Source organism: Falco rusticolus, chromosome 6 (assembly GCF_015220075.1).
Source record: "Falco rusticolus isolate bFalRus1 chromosome 6, bFalRus1.pri, whole genome shotgun sequence".
Taxonomy (NCBI): Eukaryota; Metazoa; Chordata; class Aves; order Falconiformes; family Falconidae; genus Falco; species Falco rusticolus.
This window is the reverse complement of record NC_051192.1, coordinates 23,946,491-23,969,047: the sequence shown is the minus strand read 5'-3', so window position 1 is coordinate 23,969,047 and position 22,557 is coordinate 23,946,491. Positions and strand designations below refer to the sequence as shown.

General features: G+C 39.5%; 1 protein-coding gene across 8 annotated transcripts in view; it reads left to right on the top strand.

Moving 5' to 3' along the window:
* Positions 1 to 797: 797 nt before the first annotated feature.
* ATG5 (autophagy related 5) overlaps positions 798 to 22,557 on the top strand; it is an 83,613-nt gene continuing 61,853 nt past the window's right edge. For 2 of the 8 annotated variants that reach the window (XM_037391299.1, XM_037391304.1), the window contains exons 1-5: positions 798 to 890; positions 1,728 to 1,888; positions 8,891 to 9,018; positions 15,076 to 15,154; positions 20,820 to 20,982. In XM_037391299.1, coding sequence (XP_037247196.1) covers positions 1,781 to 1,888; positions 8,891 to 9,018; positions 15,076 to 15,154; positions 20,820 to 20,982 — 478 coding nt within the window. In that variant the 5' untranslated portion in view covers positions 798 to 890; positions 1,728 to 1,780. Of the gene's footprint in view, positions 891 to 1,066; positions 1,296 to 1,716; positions 1,889 to 8,890; positions 9,019 to 15,075; positions 15,155 to 20,819; positions 20,983 to 22,557 lie in introns of those variants that run through there. The other 6 variants (XM_037391305.1, XM_037391300.1, XM_037391303.1 and 3 more) reach the window with 6 other exon arrangements.

The following is a 22,557-nucleotide window of genomic DNA, read 5'->3' as shown; positions in this document are numbered from 1 at the left end:
TACGATGCTCCCTCCCACCTGAGAAGGCCCCTTTCCTGTTCCCCCCTACTCTTGTAGGACAGCGAGATGGGGATCCGCACAGCGACAGAAATGCAGATGTTCTATAAAACGCAGAGATGGAATTCACTGTGACCTTGCACCCGTTGGACCAATAAAAAATGATGCAGAATGGAAGAGATGCCCTCAACCTCCTGTGATCACGGTATAAAACCATCGTGTATAAAATATACCACATAAAGAACAGGGAAAGAGAACAGTCGGGTAAGAGAGAAGAGAGACCTTAAGCGGTTAGATTGTGCTCAAAATACTCGGAAGAGCGCTTAACCCCGTGAGCACCCAAGGCTTTCGGCACTAACGCTCACGGGCTCCCGCGCGCCGGCAGAAGCGCGGCCTATCGCCTGAGCAGCTCCGCCGACGCCTCAGGAGCGGGCCCGAGCCCAGGGCCGGTCACACGGGCAGCCCAGCGACCCCCGCCTCCGGCCCTGCCGCTGCAGCTCCCACGGCGCACGCAGGGTGCTCAGGCGGCCGCATCCCCGCAGCGGGGCAGCTGCGGGACTGACTCCCTCCCGCCGCCCTCCCGGCACCCACGCTGCCGCAGAGCCGCAGCCTGAGGGGCCCAGCCACAGGCCCTCCGCCCCCTTCCCACCCGCAGACCTCCAGCCCAGCCCACCCCCGCCGGCCCTTCTCCACTCCCCCGCCCCGCTTCCGGCTTCCGGCGCCGGCTGGGGGCGGGCGCACCGGGAACCGCCCGCCGGGAGCCGGGCGGAAGCTGTGCGGCGGACAGCGCGTGCGCGAGGGGCGGGGCCACGGCGGGGCGGGGCCGCGGTTCAGTTCCTGCCTGGCGCGCCGCACGCTCCGCGTGCGGGCAGGTGGCGCGGGTCGCGACTGAGGTACCGGCTGTTCCTTCTCTCCCGCCCCCCGCGGCGGCGTTGCTGCCCGGGGCCGGGACGCCGCTCGCCCCCGGCGGGCCGGGACCGGGGTTGGGGTTGGGGCCGGGGCTGAGGCTGGGGCGGGGCCGCCGCGGCCCGCCCCCCGGCCTTGCCGTTGCCTGGGGAGAGCACGCCGGGGGTTGCCGCCGCGGTGCTCCTCGGCTCGGCCCCGTGCCGTGCGCTGCTGATTCACCTCGGGCGGCCGCTGGGGAGGGAGACGGGCAGGCGGGCAGCCACCGCGGGGCCTGGCCGGGCCGTTGCCGCGGGCGCGGGGGGCGGCCTCCGCCTTGAGCATGCTGGCGGGGGCCCCCGGGTCTCGGCGCGGCGGCGGGCGATGGCGATGCTGGGCCCCGTCCTGAGGCCTCGGTGAGCTCCCCGGGCCGGCCTGCGGCCCCGCCGGCGGGAGACCCGCTCGCTTCGTCGTCCCCACCGCTGCGTGTCCCGCTCGGCTGCGGGCGCTGGCTCTGCCGGCTCCCCCTGGGTCCGGGGCCGCTGGTCCGCGGTGAAGCCGGGGCCTCGCAGGGGTGTGGGAGCTGCGGGGCGGCCGCAGGGCGGTAGCGGGAAAGGTGTCTTTGCCTCTGCGGCGTGATGCGGGCTTAGGAAATGCTCGTTTATTCGCCATCCCACCCTGTGTTGTAGTTGGGAAAGCGTTAACGCGGAGGCATTAACTCATGCCGTTCTCTGTGCAAACCGGTGCGTTTAATGCTTGTGGGAGCATAGTCACGATGACCTTTAACAAGATGTGCTTTATTTGCAGTCCTGCTGACTTGTTTCTTTTTGGGGGGAGCGGGATTGCAGTTCTAGTTGAAGAAGTAAACAGATCTACATGTGCTTCACTATTCATTGGAAGAATGACAGATGACAAAGATGTACTTCGAGATGTGTGGTTTGGACGAATACCAACCTGTTTCACTCTGTATCAGGATGAGGTAACTGAAAGGGAAGCTGAACCTTACTATGTGAGTATAATGAGGGTAGTCACAGGTAGTCCAATGTCATAGTTAAGTTTCCTTCATTCTTACATGTGTGCTGCAATGTTGAGGAAACAAAAATAACCACCCAAATTTTTTTCTTCTTATTCCTGGTACCTTATGAAAGTAAACCGTATGGCCATACTGTGTGATTTGTCTCTTTTCACAGTGGTTCAAAACTTTAAGCTTCTTTCACCAGTGAAACTTATAATGAATAATTATGATATTTAAAAAATGATGAAAAAGTCAACAAGTAGGTAAGAGGGGGTGGCTCTATGTGACTTTGTATGTTCTTGGATGATGACCAGAAGAAGAGATATTTTTGATGTTACTTTACTACAGAAGTAACTTCAGTCAGAGCTTTGTGTAATCTTAAACACGAGGGTCAGTCACCTGTGCAACACAAACTTGTAACAAACGCTGGCTTTGGTATTTCTGCTCATGGATTACTTCAGCTAGTTTTCTTTTCTTTAAATGCTAGCAGTGTTGAGAGATCTAGCTCAGACGTAGGAAAAGCAGCTATAATGTCTTAACAGTACCGTGCCTGAACTGGATTGCTAGTTGATGATAAAAATGAGTGATGGCTGTATTTGAGTTGTAAACTGGAAGTGCCTTTTGTAATTATGTGGTATTTGTTTGTAGTCTACCTAGCAGTTTTCATTCTCTCAGCATCTGGTAGACATTGGCTTGATAGAGAATGTTTGCTGATTCAGTGAAACTTAAATTTGAAATGTCACAAGTAATTGGTAGGAAAATCTTGTGTTATGAGTTTTTATGTGGAAATCTTAAGTGTTGTCATATCCTATTCTACTCTTTTAGAAAATATTACTGGGCAGAAATAATTTTTCCTGTGTTTAACAGTATCTTTATGTCATCAGTTTTTGATTTACATGTGCATTGAGTGTGTTTCTGAAACCTAATAAACCATCAATGTTTTTTGTGCAGTGATGGCAGTGCTCATCTTTCTGTGTTTTAGTTTCACCACTGGTAAAACAGAAGTATTTCTACTTCATGTGGTTGACCTATTGCCAAATGCTTCTGAGCATCTAAAAGTCTCAGACTTTGTATTATGTATACATATATATTTTAATTCTTATATATAAAAACATTTTAAAAGTTACATGAAAGGTATGATTTTAAGTATGGAGAAATGCAGTCTTGATCTGTTTAACAATCGGTGTCAAAAGCATGTTATCTTCATGCTGTGGCCAACTTTCTAAGCCAAGGAGTTAGTTTTAAGCTGGTAGCGTTTCTTTTATTTATTCTGCTTAAAATGTACACAGAAATTCTCAAGGCTTAGTTCTCTATTTCTGCAAAATCTGGTTATTCAGAAATTGCAATTCTAAAATTTTAGCTTCCTTTTTCAGGTCATGTTGGAGCTGATAACATAGCTTTGCTTCTTGAAGGGACCAAGGTTTTATAATAGTAAAAGGTAGAATATCAAAATTTAAATCGTGGTTTAGTTCTTGTGGTTTCAAAGTGCATCTGTGTTAATGTTTTTGTTTAGATCTATAATGCATTTTTGAAGCAAGTCTTCATCCTTCCCACTTATGTGCCCAGGTTTGCATCACACAGTGGTCTTGTAGCCCACAAGCTGAATCATTTTCATGTGAAGCTGAAGTAGATGTGCTTCAGCTGCTAACGGGTATAGTGTATGGGATCAAACTGGAGCTAAACTGAAGTGAAAAAAGTGAACTAAAATTGTAGTAAAAAAGTGTCATGAACATTCCCAGTCTGTGACACAAGCTGTTCAGCTTTACATGTCTCCTCACACCTCACTAGTTGCTAATATAGATACAACCTCTGTATTCCAGACTGCCCTCCGTAAATGGGAGGGCTGCATGGGAAGGAAATACTGGCATCGTTAAGAGGGGAAAAAATGCTTTTGCTCTGAGGAACTTGCTTTATGAAGATGAAGGAAGATAGACCTGGAGGGTGCGGGGTTAGAAAAACAACCTAGAATCCATGTGATGGATTTCAGTTTGTTGCAAGTGGTGTGATAGGAGACCCTTGTTTGTTAGATGTATTAGCACAGCACAGGAGTGGTGTAGGTGCGTATTGCATTATGGCACTGCGTGGGGGTAGCAGAACTAATTTAAGATGAGCTTGTCTATCTTTTGGAAAGAGTAGTGACATCAAGACTAAGCTTCTCAAGTAAAGCACTGTCCTGTAGTCAAACCAAGTAGGTTTCTGCAGAGTTACACTGGAAATGGATACGTTGGGTTTTTTGGAGTGTTTCCTACAGTTGCTTGTGTTTGGAATTGGAAGCATAATTAGGACCAGTAAGGTTGAACTACCTTTGTGGCTGAACTGATTTTTCTCTAGTCCTAAAATTATGATTTTTATTTTTAAATGGTGTATTGTCTGCCTTTTGATGCAAACAATTAGAAATAAAATGTGTATAGGAAGCAGAGTACTCACTGGCTGAGATTTATCAGATGTAAAGAACAAAGTTGTAGCAGAAGGCAGTCGTTGGTATGATACTCAGCCCAAGGGACTAGGCTTGACTGGGCCATTCTTTTAAGCTTCCTCCGTGTCAGGTTGTTCTATTGAGATGACCGTATGTGAAGCTATTCCATGTTAGGATGCTTTGTTTCTTCATCCTGGGTACATTGGTGATCAGACCAGTCCAGTTCCTGTTAAATTTAGAATTTTTTCTGGTTTGTAATCTGTTTTGCATGTAAAGTGGAGTTTTGTTCTGCAACAAAACCTGTGGAGATAGCTGGAGAGATACTCTTTCTAGACAAAGATAATGCCAAGCGTTTCCTTAGGCATTAAGAGCTGCTTGCATTTCATTTAACCTCTACAGAAAGCATTCCTGGTTATTGTGATTAAATACTGTAGCAATGTACAATATGCAAAAGGAAGGTGTTGCAGTTTCTGTAATTTTGGGGATGGCATGTTCTAGCCTACTAGGATTTATCCTGCCTGCTAATGTGTCTGGAGATTCACTTTTGTTTTCTTAATTTAATGAGGAGAACTCCTAATCTTACTAGTTTGCTCCACCGCATCAGTTTTGTATAGCTGTTCTGGCTTAAGCTGAGCGTATGTAAATTGTGTACATGTTTTTCACAATGTCTTTCAAAGCTAAGGCTAGAAATCATATCAAAGGCAGTTAATTATTGTTGTGTCTTGTTTTTAATGAAGAACTAGTACCCGTTTATTTTTAAAGGATTAAATAATTACATTTGGTATGGCCATTGACTTAAGAATTCAGATGTGAATATGAATTTCAAGGTTTTTTTCATGTTCTTAAATGTTATTTTTTTAATTGTTAGTGCTGTGCAATTTGTTTGTGATGTCTTCATTACTGTTGCAATGGGCAATTTGATCCCAGTGGGTTGTAAACTTGCGTTTATACCATATAGTCTGACTACTTTGAGGGAGTTTATGCCAGCTTTTTGTTTGTATGCTGAGTGGGAGAAAACTTATGCAACCGATTGCTGGAAGGAAAGGCTCCCAGCTTCACTTAACATATCAGGAATCCTTCTCAGTCTTGACACTTAAAATTCACCCACTGACCTCTTTAGACTTCTCTTGAATCTTCTTACAAGCCCGTCCTTTCTAGGGGACAAGACGGACGTGGCTCCTTCTGAGCCACAAAGCTCAAATGAAAGCAGGGTTTTTCATTCAGGTTTCTTTTGCTGAGCAGCATGACTGAGCCAGTTGCCATAGAACTTGAATCAAAACTGGAATCCTCTTCTGTTTAATTCCTTATATGCTATATCATGCACTTTAGTATTAGTTAATTCTAAGTTTAAATAGTGTAAGAGAAAATATTGAATCTATGCTAAATGCATGCTCAGTCTAATCATTACAAACATTGATACTACCTTGTCTGCATATTTGCCCGTGAAGTACTCTAGGCCATTTAATTTATTATATGTAATTTTAGCATATTGTGTACTGATCTATCAGTCCTACATTCAGGTTGCATTCAGGTTGTTACATTACTTGCATTGTTGGGCGTGTTTGATTTTCATAGCAATGTTCTAACCGTTAGCACATAGCCTGCTGATAGAAGGTTATTTGTCCAAAAAAAGAAAGGTAATTGTGCAAATCTCACCTAGTGGGGTGTGTTTAACTTCGATTGATAGATCTTATATGATCATGTGGGGTTTTTTTCTTAATTGGGTATTACAGCCCTAACCCAAGGGCTGTTCATTCCCAGCATCCAGAAGTATTGCTGTAGGGTAATCAAAGGCTGAAAGGGTATAGCCTCGTTGGCTGCGTGGACTGGTTTAGGAGTCAGCAGCAAAAGTGTTTGTGGGAGAGGTGACATTCTGGTGGACACGGCTTTGTGAAGGCTCCTTGCCACATCGCTGAAGTCTTGGCGAAGCTTGTGAGTGTCTAATAGTCTAGAAGGTGGATTGCTGTGTAGAATTGTGGTTTGCACATAGAGGCCTCTATAAAACAATTAACATGATTCTGCTGTCAGAGAGATTGACTAAAGCCCAGCATATAGTTAAATACATTAAGCGCTTTTTTCTAAGTATTTTTGAGTACCTATACTCAGTAATAGCTTTTAAAAATTACAAGATTTTTTGAGTAAAAATGTTTTATGTTAACTGGTATCTTTAACAGAGTGCAGGCAACTGGTGGAGAAGGGATATTAAAAGGGGTAACAAAATGAAAATGTCTTTAAACTATGCTTTTAAAAGTCTCACTTAACAGGTTTAGTATAATTGTAAATCTCTAGAATAATTAAAGCTAGAAAAGTAATACATTGGATCCTTTCATGTCTCCCATGGAAGGGAAAGACTGTAGCAAGGTACAAGAGGTGGGAAGACTGAAAAAAAAAAAAAGTTCAGTAGGTGCTGCAGATGCCCAGCATCTCTGAAAAACAGGCAGTCCCTGTTAACCTGATTTAACTGTTAGGTTTTGTACTCCAGAGGCCCATTGGGAGTGCTGACCGCATTCTGTTAAATTCAGTTACTTGCTGCTTGGTTATAGTCTCTGATCTGGAATTGTGTTGAAATAGAAACTGTGTTGTTCTTCTACACTACAAACTGAAGTATTTTACAGGAGAAGTTAGTTATGCAGTTTAAAGGGTTATGTCAAACTGTTGCAATCAATAACACTAATGTATTTATCAGTTCCTGCAGGGCTGTGCCACATGCAGCATGCTGAAAACTGGCTTTTGTAGCAGTCCAGATAGGTCTCATAGCAGAATATACCAGCATTAATTTAACTGTGAATATCACACAGAAATAATATGGAATTGTTACCAAAATATTTGGGGTTGATTGGAATAGCCTAGACTATATTGTCTCAAGAACAATCAGTGTAGATATGTGGAATTATGTTAAAAAGGGTAAGATTATATTGTCATTCAAGTCATTGAGGTACCAGACAATTATGACTTGAGTGTGTACATGACTTCATCGAATTTGAGATTGTTCACATTTTAAAACTGAAGGCTGTTTTTAATTACCTTGCTGGATTGGACTCCTATGAAAGAAGGTAGAAACAATATGATGATGGTAATAAGAGCAACAGATGGAAAAAGAAAACCATATGGTACACAAAAGATAGTGTTAACTGACTTGATGACTGTGGTAGTGGTGAGTCTTGATAATCTTGTAGTTTTATATAAATCCTAAAATTTAGTTGTTTCACAGATGTATGCAGATTAGTAACCTAATGCAGCATTATCAAAAAGACAAATCCATTCTCCTTCATAAGAACTTGCTCTTGATTTACTCTCCTTACTTCTTTGTGAATCTGGTATTTGTAAATAAATTCTAGTATAATGGCCAAAATATCTAATTTATAGATCAAAGTGTGGTCTAATCGTTGGAGAGCTTCTGGAAGAATGTTGCAGCAGAGATCAAGTTTTTGTAATATGTCCTTACATAGTTTTGGATGTCTGTGCCATAGACATTCACTTAAGGCCTAGCATTATCCATATACTATAAAGAAAACTTTTTAAGAAACAGCACTGGTTGTGAGGAACACTGGAAAACAAATGTTTCTCTAAATATGAGAAATGCAATTTATTTCTATTTATTCCTTAGACCCATCTATTAATAATTAGGAAATTAAATTAACTTTACAGGATGAATACCATTCATTTAAAATGGGCTCCAAAGCTAAATGTTAGTTTACAGGGATGTTAAACTTTCCTCATTGGGAATACCGAAAGGCATTGTTTGTTAAAGCTTACAGACTGATAAATCGTAAGTAAATGTGCTATACAGTAATCAGTCTGATTGATGCAGTCTGCTTAACCACTCTTACTAGACATGAGACTTAAAAAAAAAAAAGGGGGGAGCGGTGGGGAGGGGGTTGCAAATAAAAATAACACAGCATTCTGTTTTGGATAGTGCACAACATTACACTTGAGGAAAAAAAGTTAGTGTATCAGAAAGCTGTAAGAAGGTTTCTTCTTTCAACTGATAAAATATTGATGGTTTTCTTTCTGATTTTGAATTGGCAAACCCAGTGCAAAGAAAATGGAAATTGCCGGCTATTGGTAATACAAAACATACTTGGAAACCAAACCTTTAAGCAGCTAGTTTTCACTCTTTTTTTTTTTTTTTTTTTTTTAAATTTTGTAGGAATTTCTATTTTGAAATAATAGCTGTTACACAGTTGCTCATTATATTCAATAAGAACTTAGAACATGTTCCTATCTGGTCATATAAAAATTGTTTAAAATGCTCTTTGGCCTGCTTAAATACAGAAAAGCAGAAATTAAATTCCACTCTTCTCCCTAGCACCACATCAAAAGAATCAAGAACTTTTTTACTATTTTTTTGTCGGTTATTGTATTGGATGCTACTATTATACATCTTCTGAGAGCATAATTTTATAGCCTTTCATTGACCTTTAATAAGTAAACTGTCTAACAGACATCTGACGTTTGGGGTGTGTGTGTGTGGAGAATGCTGACTGAATTTTGGTTATGAAAATGCATACTTGTTACAGATTTTTATTAATATAGTAAATTTTATGAATATTTAAAGCTTCTGTAATATTTTTTTTCAGCTGCTTTTGCCAAGGATAAGCTACTTGACACTGGTAACAGACAAAGTAAAGAAACACTTTCAGAAAGTTATGAGACAAGAGGAAGTTAGTGAAATATGGTTTGAATATGAAGGTACACCACTGAAATGGTGAGTTTATTTAACTTTGTACCTTTACTTAGTTTATTGTGTAAAGAGTTACCAAGTTCAGCATGTTGTCAGTACTTTTCCTAAACCAGTCACTCCATTGGATTTCAAAGATGGCAAAAGAGGAGGAGAGTAAGAAAAGCATGTTGAGGAAAATCAGAAGGTTTAATGTTGAATGTATTTTTGACTATTCTGCTTGTACTTACTATATGTATATGGCAGAGATTGTGCTGCACCTGTTGGTTTTGTTCTAGTTTACTGTAATACAAAGTACCTGTGGCTTTGGCTTTACTGTAGTTTCTTGCAGTAGAATCATTAAATAAATTTTCGTTTAGGTTATCCTACTTCCTTAAAGGATGCCTAATAACACAGATAGGAAGTATTATTTCTAGAGTCTGAATGCAAGTAAAATATATGCTTAAAGATAAGTGCGTAGCCTTCACTTCTTACTGGTGTGATATGTGCTTGCACTGTAAAACAGATAATCTAATATTGATGCACAGGCTCTTGTTGAATTCAATTAGTTCAACTTTACTGAACTGATTGATGTTGATTCTGGTTTTGTTCTGTCATATGGTCTATTAAAGTATCTTCCATCCTGTCCCCCCCAAGGTTGGGGAATAAGACTGACATTGTTTCATTTATTAGTTTTCATTCATAAGTACTGTTCATAAGATTTGTTTCTTTCCATTTCTGCCATAAAGATAGAGCTGCAGTGTTTGCTAGCTCTGCATAGATAACATAGGCTCTCCAGAAAGTATTTAGTATTTTGAATGCTGAAGAGATTTTGTATCTCTTTTCCTGTATCATAATAGGAAAGAAGACTTACGGTGGCTGGTTTAGCTTCTTGCACCTGGATTGTTTTGTGATGTGAGCATCACATCATAGAATCTCTTTAGACTTGGTGATGCAGTAGATATCTTCTACTCTTGTTTCTTTGAGACCAACCTAGTGTAAACCTTAAAAACATGTAAATAGAAAAGCATAAGAACTAGCTTTTTTCACTTTTTCAAAACTGCTTGGCAAACCCAGCTTTAGGCATCTTAGTTAAATTACATGAAATTTAACAATGATTTCTTGGTTTCAAGAAATACACACCAGGGTTTCTTGGTGTGCCATGGTGACCTTGAGTCATGGATACCATCCAAATAAACAAGGTACCAGTGTGTTCATTATCTTAGGTAGATCATGGGGGGAAACTTTGTAAGTTTTCACTGAAGTTGTAACAAGAAAGGAAGGAGAGGCTCTTTACTTCAACCAAAATGAGATCTGTATTTTTTGTAAGTTTTCAAATACCATGATGTTGAAGCTGGAATTTAAAAAACCCCAACCTATATTATAGAATAAAAGTATAGAGTAAAAATTAGAATTATAATTCTAAGTGAAGAGTTAGTAAACTCATAGAACATTGAAATGAAAATGAATAGTGTAATTATGGTCTGCTAATTAAGACTCTGATCTTTCAGAAAGCCTAAGCGTATTCTACCAGGAAGAGCTTCACCAGTTTCAGTATAATTGCTTTTCTAAGGAAACCGCTATCAGCAAACCATTGTTTTAGGAGAATGATAATACTCTGAATAGCTGAAGCTTGTTGCAGGGCAGACCCAAATACCAGAACTGAGAATTAGATTGAGCTAGTAGTTTGTAGAGAAAGAATAGTGAGCATTAATGCTTAATCTTTTTAAGTATAACTTCCACATTCAGAATCAAATAGAACTTACTAATAATATTGTTTATTCTAATTATTTACTTTGCACTGTGAGGTCACATTGCTTACAGTGTGTGTGGTTTCATACCTGGTTGGGATGTAGTGTCTCTCTTTTCAGCTGCAGCTGTTCAAAATCTCACTGGAAAACAGGAGGAAATCTGAAATGTAGTTTCAATTTCACAGTCTGCAGCACTCAGGTCAGGGTCCTGAAGGAGGATGAAGTTCTCCAGGTCTGGACTTGCAGGGGTCCGGGGCCTCCCACTGAGCTTGTTGGAGCAGGGGAAGATGGTCTTTTTGCCTGTAGGTGATGTGTACTGGGAGCAGGTCTATGTCACCAAGGTAAGGGGTAAGGAGCTGCAGGAAGAAATTATCAGACTGTGCAGCATCAGAGACTACAAAAGGAAATGGATCAGATCTTCTCAGGAGACCCTGCAGGAACCTAAACTTACAGCTACATTGAAGGAGATGCAGGCAGAGTCTGTGATTATTGGATTGGCAAACAGTCTCCTAAGATGATGGAAGGGCTGGAAGCTTGTGACTTGTGGCAACAGGAGGAAGGCTCCTTCTCCATTTGCGTTTCTGTAACTACAGGATAGGTTCAGTGCTCTGGCTGCAGGTGAGGGACTAAAAGCTCTGTCCAGTGGTGCTTCCGAGGTGGCCGAGAGTGAATTGTGCAAGGGGCACCGGGAGGGAAGTGGTGAGTGAAGTCAAAGGTCTGTATTCTTCTTACTCTGCTCTATCAGCCTCTCCAGGATCTTGAACTCTGGCTTTTCATGGTCACTACAGTCAAAGCTGCTGCTGATTATCACATCCAGAACTATTTTGTCTTGTTAGTAAGTAATGGATTCACCTGCAGGCCAGCTCTGGTCCTGTATCAAGAAATGTTGACTACTTGTGTTGCTTTTCCAGCAGATGTCACAGATTAACAAGAATCAGGGTCTGAGATGCAGAAACTTCTTCAGCTGTTTGAAGAAGACTTTACTTCCTCACCTGGATTGCATGATCTGTAACAAACTCGCCATGATGTTGCTCTTATTAGTCTCTCTGATCCTGAAGCACAGGGTCTCAAACAACCTGTTGTCTGTCCCATTAAGTTTCACACATCTAAGCTACTCCATGACATGAAAGACAACTCTCTTGCCCTCATCTGCTCTGCCTGTCTTTCCTGAGCAGCTTGTGTCCATCCATCCATAACACTATGTCTCAGGTAGCCCAATACTGTCAGTTATGTCACTGCATGTGGAGCTCTAGTTTCTCCTGCTTGTTCCTCAGGCTGTGTACTTTTATGTAGATACAGTTGTGTCAGACTCGCTTCTATCCTATTTTTATGATTTTGCTATCTCCCTTGTAGCTGTCACCTTTCACCACTTGCTTTCCACCTGTGTCCATTAATTTCTGCTGGTCTGTGGGATTTTATTCACACCCGTTTATGGTCTAAAGCTTTCCTCACCAGGCTGGCCAACTTGAAGGTGAATACTTTTGTCCTGCCTAGGTGGATTCCATCTCTCCCTAGCAGTCCTTTATCCCCGAAGAGTGTCCTGTGACTGTAAAAGCCAAGTCCTTATTGTCACAACCAGTTATTGACCTGCAGTTATTGACCAGCATTCATGCCTCTGAGCCTTTCTCCTTCAATGGCAAAATTGTGGAGATGCCACCTTGCCCCTGGAACTGTATAGTCATTCTTGGTAACACTCAAGTGTTCCCTCGCAGTTCTTAGGATTTGTGCCAGTGTGGTTAAACAGTAAGGGCTAATAAACTAAGCACAGGAGAAACCTCGCCAGTCTGTCTGCAGCTTCTTAACAAGCAGCAAATCTCAGCAGGTCAAAGCACCATTTGATCAGACATATCTGACGTTGTTGGAAAATGCTAGAGTTTCCTTAAAAGATCTAAGAAAAAATTATTTCTTAATTAATACTAAAGGAAAAGGTGAGACTATTTTTTGATGCAGCCAAGATTTCCCTTAATGAGACATTTGTTCATAGAAATACCTAAATGCTAGATTTTGGCCACTTGATATACTTAGTAGCTCAGATACTTCTAGAACATAGGATTTTTTTGGTCTTGGTTTTATCAGTTCATGTCACAGTGAATTACTGAATTACCACAGTAAATTATTCTGGTCTGGAAACAGCCTACCAACTCGCGCTGTCATTTTCTGTCCTGGGTTCAGAAAGAAATTGCTAGAGGAGTAATAATTAATTTTCCTTACTGTCAATCCGTCACTTTTGAAGTACTTAATGTGGTGTTTTTCAGGAATTCTGTCATACTCTGAAACCACCTTCTGTATAACAATAAAAGCAATCATAAATTGACAGTGGCTGGAAGTCAAGGTGCTGTTACATTTCTATAGATTTAAGACTTTCCAGAACCGGTCATTGTTCTAGCAACTTTAAAAAAAAGATTTGTGGGCTCTTAGAGATTTCTCTTTGGTATTTTTCCCATTGTTTCCTTTGAGTTCTGCACAGTCTGCCTGTTCTTGGCTCCCACTCTAATTTGATTTCAGCAATACAATAATATTTCTCGAAATGATACCTTTCTGGTATCTGGACATTTCTCTTGGCTTTGTTGTGTTTGTTTTCTCTTTTTTTCTTTTTTTTTTTTTCTTTTTTTGAGGGGGGCAACTCTTTAAAGGCTTTCTTGGGGGTTTGATTTTTTTTTTTTTTTTAATTCTCCTGGTTACTGTAGGTTCCAGAGAGCATTTGTATATTTCTTTAATTGCAGTACCTCTTTTTCAAATAAGTTCAGGAACAGTATTGCAGCAGTGACACTGGAAGCAAGATTTTAATCGGGGAATACTGGCTCATAGTACAAGGTAGATACACACTTAAGAGTGGAGTGAGGGAATGTTGGGATTTTTTTATTCCACGTGCATTGACAAGTCCTCTTTTTCTTCTCACCTTGTCTCTTTGTTACTTAGCTCACCTGAAAACCCACTCTTTCATGGAACTCTTGCTGAATCTCTGTGGAAGAACTGAAGGCGTGATTGGCAGTTAGTAGTAATAAGTCTTGGTGGTAAAAACTTGAGCGTATATGGATATGCGTTAGCTGTATTCTTCATTCCCTTTTGTCAGGAAAACACAGATCTAGATACTTTCTTGACATTTCCCTCTATTCTTTCTTTAAAGAAGTTACCAGTGCAATAGGTAAATTCAAGAATCGTAGTACTATTTTGGGGGGTTTTATTTTGCTATTGCGGTGACTTTGTCTTTAGCTTTGGGGTTAGCTCACCCATAGAGGGTGCTAAAGCACTGTTGTGTGAAAGTGTAGCAAGTCAGGAAATTGGCTTGGCACAGGTGGTTTTTAAAAGTCTGGACTTTCAAAACTTTTATGTATGTGCTTGGCTCTGTGTCCTGTGGTCAGTCCCATTTAATTCAGTGATGCTACTGAGTTTACAGTTAAGTGTGTGTTTATCTCTCCATAGGATGAGAAGTGAGTAAGGCTCTTTCAGTTACGAATTTTGAAAGATAAAAGAATGGAGTTGGTATGCTGAATGCAAAAAAAACCCAAACAAACCCAAAACAAAAAACCCAAAAATAAACTCAAAACAAACCAAAATCCACCCTATCAAAAATCTTGCTAGTGTCTGCTTGTGAGAAAATTGCAGAAAAAGACCTCTTTACAGTGCCTGTGGAAGTATTGTTCTGTGATATATATTCCTTATATTACTAGAGGCTGTATCTTCTAGTAAATTTAAAGGAGACAAAGTTATAAGGCAGAAATGAATATTTGGAGGAAGCAGCTTCTCTGTTTGACGTCTTCAACCTAGAATGCCACTGAAATACAAAAGTCCTATATTCCCGCCCCCCCCCCTTCTTAATTTGATAGTAGAGTTACAGAGTTCATCTTGATCCATCCTCTTTCAGTCCTTTTACAGGCATGTCCTTGTTTTACCTGACTACTTAACTCTCCACAGTGACATCAGGCAGGTGGGAGAGGGAGGAGATGTTAAGGGTCAGTGTGGTATGAACCTGTGGCATTACAGTACCTAAAAGCATGTATAAGTTTGTCAGACCAGCTCTTCCAACGGTTATCAAGCTTTTTTAACTAAAAATACTGTTTTGAAGGATTCCATAGGGCAGCTACCTATGCTGTTGCAAAACTGGCAGTGTTTTGTGGGCACAGCTTGGAGATCGCTGTTTTAGATACCGAACATATGAAGTGTAGACTTGATTCTGCCAGAAACTGTCAGTCATTTCTACCTGCCTGTGTAACTTTTATGAATCGGCAATAATGAATGTTAATTGTGGGAGTTGAACAGCTAGTTTTTTTCATATAAATGCAGGTATATTAACTGCCATATGTAGAGTTAAATGCACAGCTTTTTTGTTCATTTAATATCTCTTCATTTTTAGGCATTACCCAATTGGTTTGCTGTTTGATCTCCATGCATCAAATACAGCACTTCCTTGGAGCATCACAGTGCATTTCAAGGTAAAATTGAAATACACCTTTAGTTAAGAACAAGTGAGTGTGGGATTGCATGAAATTTGGAAGCTAGGAGGCTTCATAATTATTTTGTAAATAAGTGAATGGTATGACTTGAAGGGGAGAACTTTCTATGTCTTTAACTCAGTCAGCTTGAGTTGACTGAAGGTTGGAAAGAATGAGAAATGCTTGTCCCTTTAGGGACATGAGCATGGGTATGAGATACTGTAGAAATACTTGAAGTCAGGGAGTGCTGTTGTACTTCGTGTGGGTCCCCTTTAGAGAACTGAGGGAAAGGAGTTTGGTCTTGTGATAGCTTAGTCACAGGAGAAACGTTATTTTGATTGCACATTGTAGAACCATTAGGTATGACTTCATAGCTACTGATCTTTGCTCAGAAGAGTACTTGTGCAGGGTTAGCTTGGTGCAGGATTCTTTCATACTCTGAAAAGGCATTGAGACAATAATCCCAGGTATGTTCTGAAGTCAAAATCACAACTAGAAATCATGGTATTTAACTTTGAAACTTAATTTCTTCATTGTAAAAGAAACAATGCAATAGGAAACTGATCCAAAGGGAAGGACTAGGTTAATAGGCTTGGTTTAACTGTGTGAGATGTGACATGAAATAAAAAGTCTACTGGGAAGCAGACGTGTTTTGAATGTTTTTGTTGGAAGAATTCTTTTCTTGAAGATGTTTTAGGAAAGGTTTTGCTAACAGGAGTAGTCTGATTGTTTTTTGAAAGTATGCACTGGAATCATACGTTCTTATGATACATATTTTCACATGTTGAAACTTTTAAAATGACTGACTGAATGAATCTGAAGTTGGGGCTGTTCTTGAAACCATTGTATTTACCACACTTCTGTCAGATCAATGTCAGAGAGAGCTGGGATGAAGATGCTTCCAGAGTGTTTTGAAGAAACTGTAGGGCATCTCTATGTCATGATTTAATTGTTACACCTTCTGAGAGCTCTGGAAGATTAACAGTTGGCAGTGTGTGAATGTTGCCATCCAAAAGTAGAGCCGTTTTGAGAAATAAGTTGCAGCACCACAGTGCATTTAATTTTATGTAGTAATGTAAAGTGACTTTAATGTCCTTATATTGCTGCTTGCCAAAAGATCAGCTAATTTAAGTTTGTCTCAAAGGTCTATATTAAAGATCAGCAGAAATAATTTACTGCTATGGCAGTATTTTAAAGCTGTAATTTAGTTTTTTAAAAAATATAACACCTTGGATTAAGCACCTGCTTAATCTCTCTTCCTGTTTTTGATGTAATCTGAAGTTTATTTAAATAAAACCCCTCTTAATCCTTGAAGTCAAAACATAACTGAAATATATCAAAGATGTAAAAATATTGAAGATATTTTCATGTCTTAGTTTCTTACAGCTAAATAGTTTAGATGTGAGATTGCTGCCTGAATTATTCTTTTCACTTGTGTGTGGTAATCCTTCAAAGAGCCATAATTTTTTTTTTTTTTTTTTTTTTGCTTAATTGAACAGTAGTCGATTTTTCTGGGGTTTAACTTCTGCTGTCATGGCTTTCTCCTTTCTTTTAGCAAAGCATGCAGTCAACAACAGTTGTCTCACATTTATTTTAACTTTTCTCTTCCCCCATCAGTTTTCTTTGTTCCATGTTAAAAATATGAAAGAAGTTTATTTCTGTTCAGCAGAAGTTTGAAAGTTGACAGGTAGTTGTAATTTTCCTTGTGTTATGCATGCAGGCCAAATAATAGACATGCTTTCTGTTTGCATTGAAGAAACAGTTTATTAATTTGTACTTCTGATACGCAGTAAAATAACATGCGTGTATATCTCTAGTAAAGCTGAAATACAGTTGCCTTAAGTAGTCTTAGAAGGATGAGCTTGTAAGTGTAGTAAGGACTGAGAATTGTGAGAAGCTGTAGTCTGAAAATTTGCTTTTGTTACCCAGGTGTGGCTTTAAGGGGGGTAACTATCCCTTCCTGTTATCGCATGCCACGCTGCGGCATGCCTGGTACTGTTCATGTTCTCAGCCTGGTAACCAGCTCTCCAGATTTTGTATAGTAGATAAGAGGTGGCAAACGGCTGTGGAAATGGGTAGTGCTGTTGGAGGAGAGGAAATGAGGTGTGCCAGGGGACACAGTTTTTAAAGCTCTATTGTTGCTGTAATTTTCTGTAAGTGGAGCCTAATGCAACTAAACTGGCACAGTATAAACAGGTATTTTTGTGAGGTAGAACTGATAGATAAACATAGGTGGAATAGAGCTATGAAACTAGATTGAAGTTACCTGTGATGGTTTTGGAACAGTTTTATGTGAGAGGTCATTTAGTGGTCCTGTCTGTACCGATGATATGTACTTCTTTATGACTAAGTTTATGCTGCAGGTGTCTACTGGTATATGCAACAAACCCAGTGTTGCTTGAGCTTTCTAAGAAAATCAGTCAACCCTTAATAACTTTTCTTGCAAAAAATATAGAACATGGAGGCAATAAGACATCGCCAATAAGAGTACCTGAATTAAAGCTGCTTATGAATCTGTTAAAACTTTCTGCACATCTCACAGTTGTATAGCCAGGCATGGCTACTAGCCTTGTTAAACAATTGTCCCTTTTCTCAGGCAACTGAATAAAGTTGTTACATTTGACTCTTTCCTCCAGTAGAAAGAAGGCTGGTAGAAATGAAAAAAAAAAAACCAAACAACCAACAAACAAAACAAAAAATATACATGTTCTGTATTTAAGTATAAAACTCACTATTCTGTGCCCTATTTTGTAAATCAGTGGGGATATTGGTAGTCTCATGTAGGTGAAACTTTCATACACGTCTTGTAGATGCAGCATTGTGTTTTTCAAGTTACCACTTTCATGTTTAGGTTTTTCAGCTTCTGCTTACAGTACTGCATAGAAATGTGTCAGTGTTTTTCTTCTAAAGGTAAGACAGCACTGAGGATTGTAAGAGTGTTTTCCACAGTGTTATCCCTTACAAGCTTGGAAAATTAACTATGCCACACCTTTGTACTACAGTGGCTTGGTTCTTTTCACTAGCTTAGCTAGCTTTGACCAATTTTAAATACTTCCTTGCTGTTCTGCAGACTACCCTATGTATGTTCTCTGGAACACATTCCCCAGGAGTGATATTCCCTTTAACTTGAAGTTCATTGGAGGAAGGTTAGTCAGGGAGATCCCTACCCTTAGAAAGACAGGAATGTCCAAAAAAAGATCCTGCAGTTCAGTATTTAGACATGTGTAATAAAAATATTGTTGTAACAAAACTGTTGTTTTCATAAACTTAGATAAAACTTCAGCTTTTAACTGTGAAAGCCAGTGTCTAGGTTCCTGTATTACTTGGCATTAAGTACATTCCACTGCTTCGTATTCTTTTGAGGGATGCTAGTGTCTCGTTTTGATTTCTTGCATGTAAAGAACTTTCTCAATCTTGAAATATGCTATTTCTAACTGTTTTCATCTGGATTCGTTACTAGACTTGACTTTTTTTATTTGAGCAAGTAAGTTAAACTTCTAAAAGCATTTTATAGGCCTAGACAGATGTCAGCTGGCAAGTAACAATCCCAGTGATATTTTCCATTCATCTTGGGCCCAATTATGCTGAGACCCTCAGCTTTGTGGAGAAAGTGAGCGAGGTCTGCCCTAGGAGGACTTTCCTTTCTGATCTGTCCTCTTTAATGTCTCTACACTTGGCCATCCTCATAGGAGAAGCAAGCTTTATCTCTTCGATTTCTAGTCAGCTCCACATGTATCAGTCCCTAAGTAACAATGGCACTTCCTTTGTGAGTTTAACGCCAAGCCATGTATACTTCAGTGGAAGAGATGTTAGCAGTCTTTTCTTCCCTTTGTACTTCTGTTTTTGGAAGATACTCATCCTTTTGATCCACAGTTTCCAGAGTCTGGGTTCACTGTCATAAGGAGGAATCCACTATATAAAATTCCATTATTTAATGTCACTCTTTTCAGTAACTTCATGAGGAGGGAACTATCATTGTTGTCCTCAATTTCCTTAAGGTAAGGCAATCCCCCACTCCCTTTCATATTGTTGTTTGTGGTTCTTGGATATTTTGAATTCCTGTTGTTCGAAGCAGTCTTCACTATTTTTCCTGGTTTTATGTGGAGGAGAGAAGGTGTGAGGTTTTCCAGCATTATATTGCTCCTACTGTGACATGTTAACTACACTGTAAACGCCTTTGAAAAATATCCTGTTGCATGTACTTGTATTTCCAAAATGGGTTGAACAGTCCCTTGCAAAAGCTTTTTTTAAATAGCCAGTTTGTAATCCGTTAAGAGGAGAGGTAGTCTTGTGAAATAACATGAGAATTAAAGTGTAAAAATACATTGCAAGCCCTTGTTGTGAAAGGGAGTACTGAATGATGCTGCTCTAGTTTGGCTCTGGGGGTTTCCACTGTTCAGCACTGTCATAAGCAACTGTGAAAAGAGGATGGATAAGAAGGGGCTAAAACATGGCGAGTTTTGAAACCTTTAAAAACTAAAGACAATAAATTTTTGATAATGCCTGTATTACTGTAAAATGACAAGTGATACTAAATGTTAATAAAAAAAATAAAGAACAACCCTGTGTACCTATACAATGCTGAACTTCTGATGAGTTAATTTCCAAATAAATCTTTCTGTACCTGAATGAGATTTACAATTATAATTCCTTAATAAATGAATTAGGAAAGGTAGTTATCTTTTACTGAGGGGATAACGGTTACTTGAGGAGTGGTAATGGCATCCGCAATACTGAATGCAGTGTGCCAAATAAAAGGGGTATAGAATCAAGTCGCATGGGTCAGTAGTAGGCTCATATATTTGGTAAAGTTGGAGCTGACAAGGATTTCCTGTATCTCTTGAGGAAAAATGTTTGTAAGTGACATACATGCCATAGTTCATATATGTGGATGGTGATATTTGGAGGAAATGTTTTTCAAAGACCAGTATAGAAATGGGTGCTAAACTGCCATTGAGAGCCAATAGGGGTTGAGTGGTGGTTGCTTGTTTCTCCCTTGTCGCAGCACTCTCCAAACTAGCCGGCTGCAGCAAGGTCTTTTACCATCACATACCAACATACTCTTCACACCAGTCCCTCTGCTGCCTTCTCCTAGTCTCTCTTCACCCAGGGCACGTGTTCTCTCTTCTCTCTGCTTCTTCCTCCTCTCTCTTCCTTGGCTGCCCAACCTCTTCACAGAACCAGCCACAGCTGCACCTTATCTACATTGGCCAACATGCCCCTGAAGCCAGCCCACAGTTGTATATTATCAATGCTAATTAACCCAGCTTCATTCCTCTACACTCCCCCTTTTCTTTTGTTCATTGCCAGAGTTAAACATCATCTTGAAAACATATTACAAATCTGTTTCCTGAATTTTGGATGTAAGGGCCTAAATAAATCTGCTGATGTTTTTAAATGTATATATCAAGTTGAGGTTGGGTGATTTAGAGTAATTTCTGGTTTCACAGAAAATTCTTCAACTTCTGTTTTTCCTGAAATGTTTTTCCCCTGTAAAACCTTTCTTGTCAGCAGAATGAGAGAATGATTGTTACCTTCTTCCAGAAGTAGATTCCAGTGTGCTTCTTCAGTATAAATGTAAACCTGAGTAAAATTATTCTTTGTTCTTAATCTTCTAAGGTATGTGATAGATTCATTTCTCTTGATTTATCTTTTCTTTTTGTAGAATTTTCCAGAAAAGGATCTTCTACACTGCCATTCTAAGGATGTGATTGAAGCTCATTTTATGGCTTGTATAAAAGAAGCAGATGCTTTAAAGCACAAAAGTCAAGTCATTAATGAGATGCAAAAAAAGGATCATAAACAACTGTGGATGGGATTACAGAATGGTAAATACAGTGCATCAAGTATTAATTATATTTAGGTCTAGCATGTTAATAAATAACTACTTCAAATTTTAGTCATGGTACGGGATATAAAATGTCATTGTTTGCAGAATTTTAGTCTGTCATGGAAAAGTTTGTATTTTTTAATCACCATTTATGTAATAATCCAAGTGTGGCTTAAGTTATTCAAGGAACTAAATTAGGTTTTTACAAACCAAAACTAGGAACAAAACAAAATAAATACTGTCTAGTATACTTTTGTGCAACTGATAGTTTTTATTTGGGAGACATCTGGGGTGTAAGTGCTGTTCAGTATTCATCATCTCGCACCATAAAGTAAAAACGGTTGCCTCCTCGAGTTAATGCTTGAGGATTGTCACTGATAAACAATACAGGTAAACTTTAAAAAAAGTTGCACAGTAGATTAATAATTCTACTTTTCTCTCTGCTAAATTTATTTTTTTTTACTGCTGATATTACCATGGCTTTCACAAAGATTTCTGCATAGATAAGTATGAACTTGGCAAGGTCAGCAAAATAATTCAGAACAGGATGTTCTAAAATAATTAGTATTCTTACTTTGCACAGATAACATGAATCCATATTGCACTGCAAAATGTAACTTCTTTTGTTTTTACAAACAAAGAGTTGTGTCCTCTTTCTCATGGTTCTTAGAGGCCTGTAAGTTGAAAAGCTTTGTAAATATTTCAGAAACTACTATCTGAAATGGGTAGTAATGCCACTTGCAATATATTTTTCTCATCCCCTGAAGCTGTCATTTATATTATTACTGTTAAATTTATTTTACAGAAGCTGTAAGCATGAAGTTGTTTGTTTTATATTGAGGTACAAAATACTAAACACTTAGAATTAACATCTTCCTACATTTGTGAGAATTAAATGAAATGGGAGAGGCTTTGAATGCAAGACTACTTGAGACATGTTTGCTTTAGACAGTGAGGTTCTGAGTGAGTTAGGGTTTAATGTGTGGCTTTAGTGAGTGTGTGGGTTCTAATTTTTTTTTTGTTATTGTGTAGTTGTACTGTCTTTCATATTAAACATACTCCTGTAATTCTGGAGATTGAGTGCTTATCAGAAACTCTGGTTTCTATTTTTTAATTGATGGAGAGATAGAAATTGAGGGGTTATTTTAATTTGCTATTTGAGTGGTAAGATCTTGGGGGATGTGGTACATAATTGCAAAATGTATCAAGTAAGAAATTGCATTTTACGTGGTTAATTTCAAAGTACTTCTTGAGACATCCTGTTTTGAGTAGACACTAGTCAGCAAACTGCTATGTTCACTTTTGTGAATTAGCAGTAAATAGAGAGTACTGGTCCACTAGAAGCCAGAGTTGGTATAAAATACATGTTTCCCTAAAGCTTACATTGTTACAAGTCAATTTAAACTGCAATTTTAATAATTCTGTGAAAAAAGTACTCTGCTTGAATAGTATGCCTTGTAGGCCATTCAAGAAGCAAACATAATTTTGTTTTCTATTTGGAGAATTACTAGCTTTATTGCAAAAAAGAATCCTGTCACTTCATCCCAGTGCTCCAGTGTTCCCAGCGCAGGGC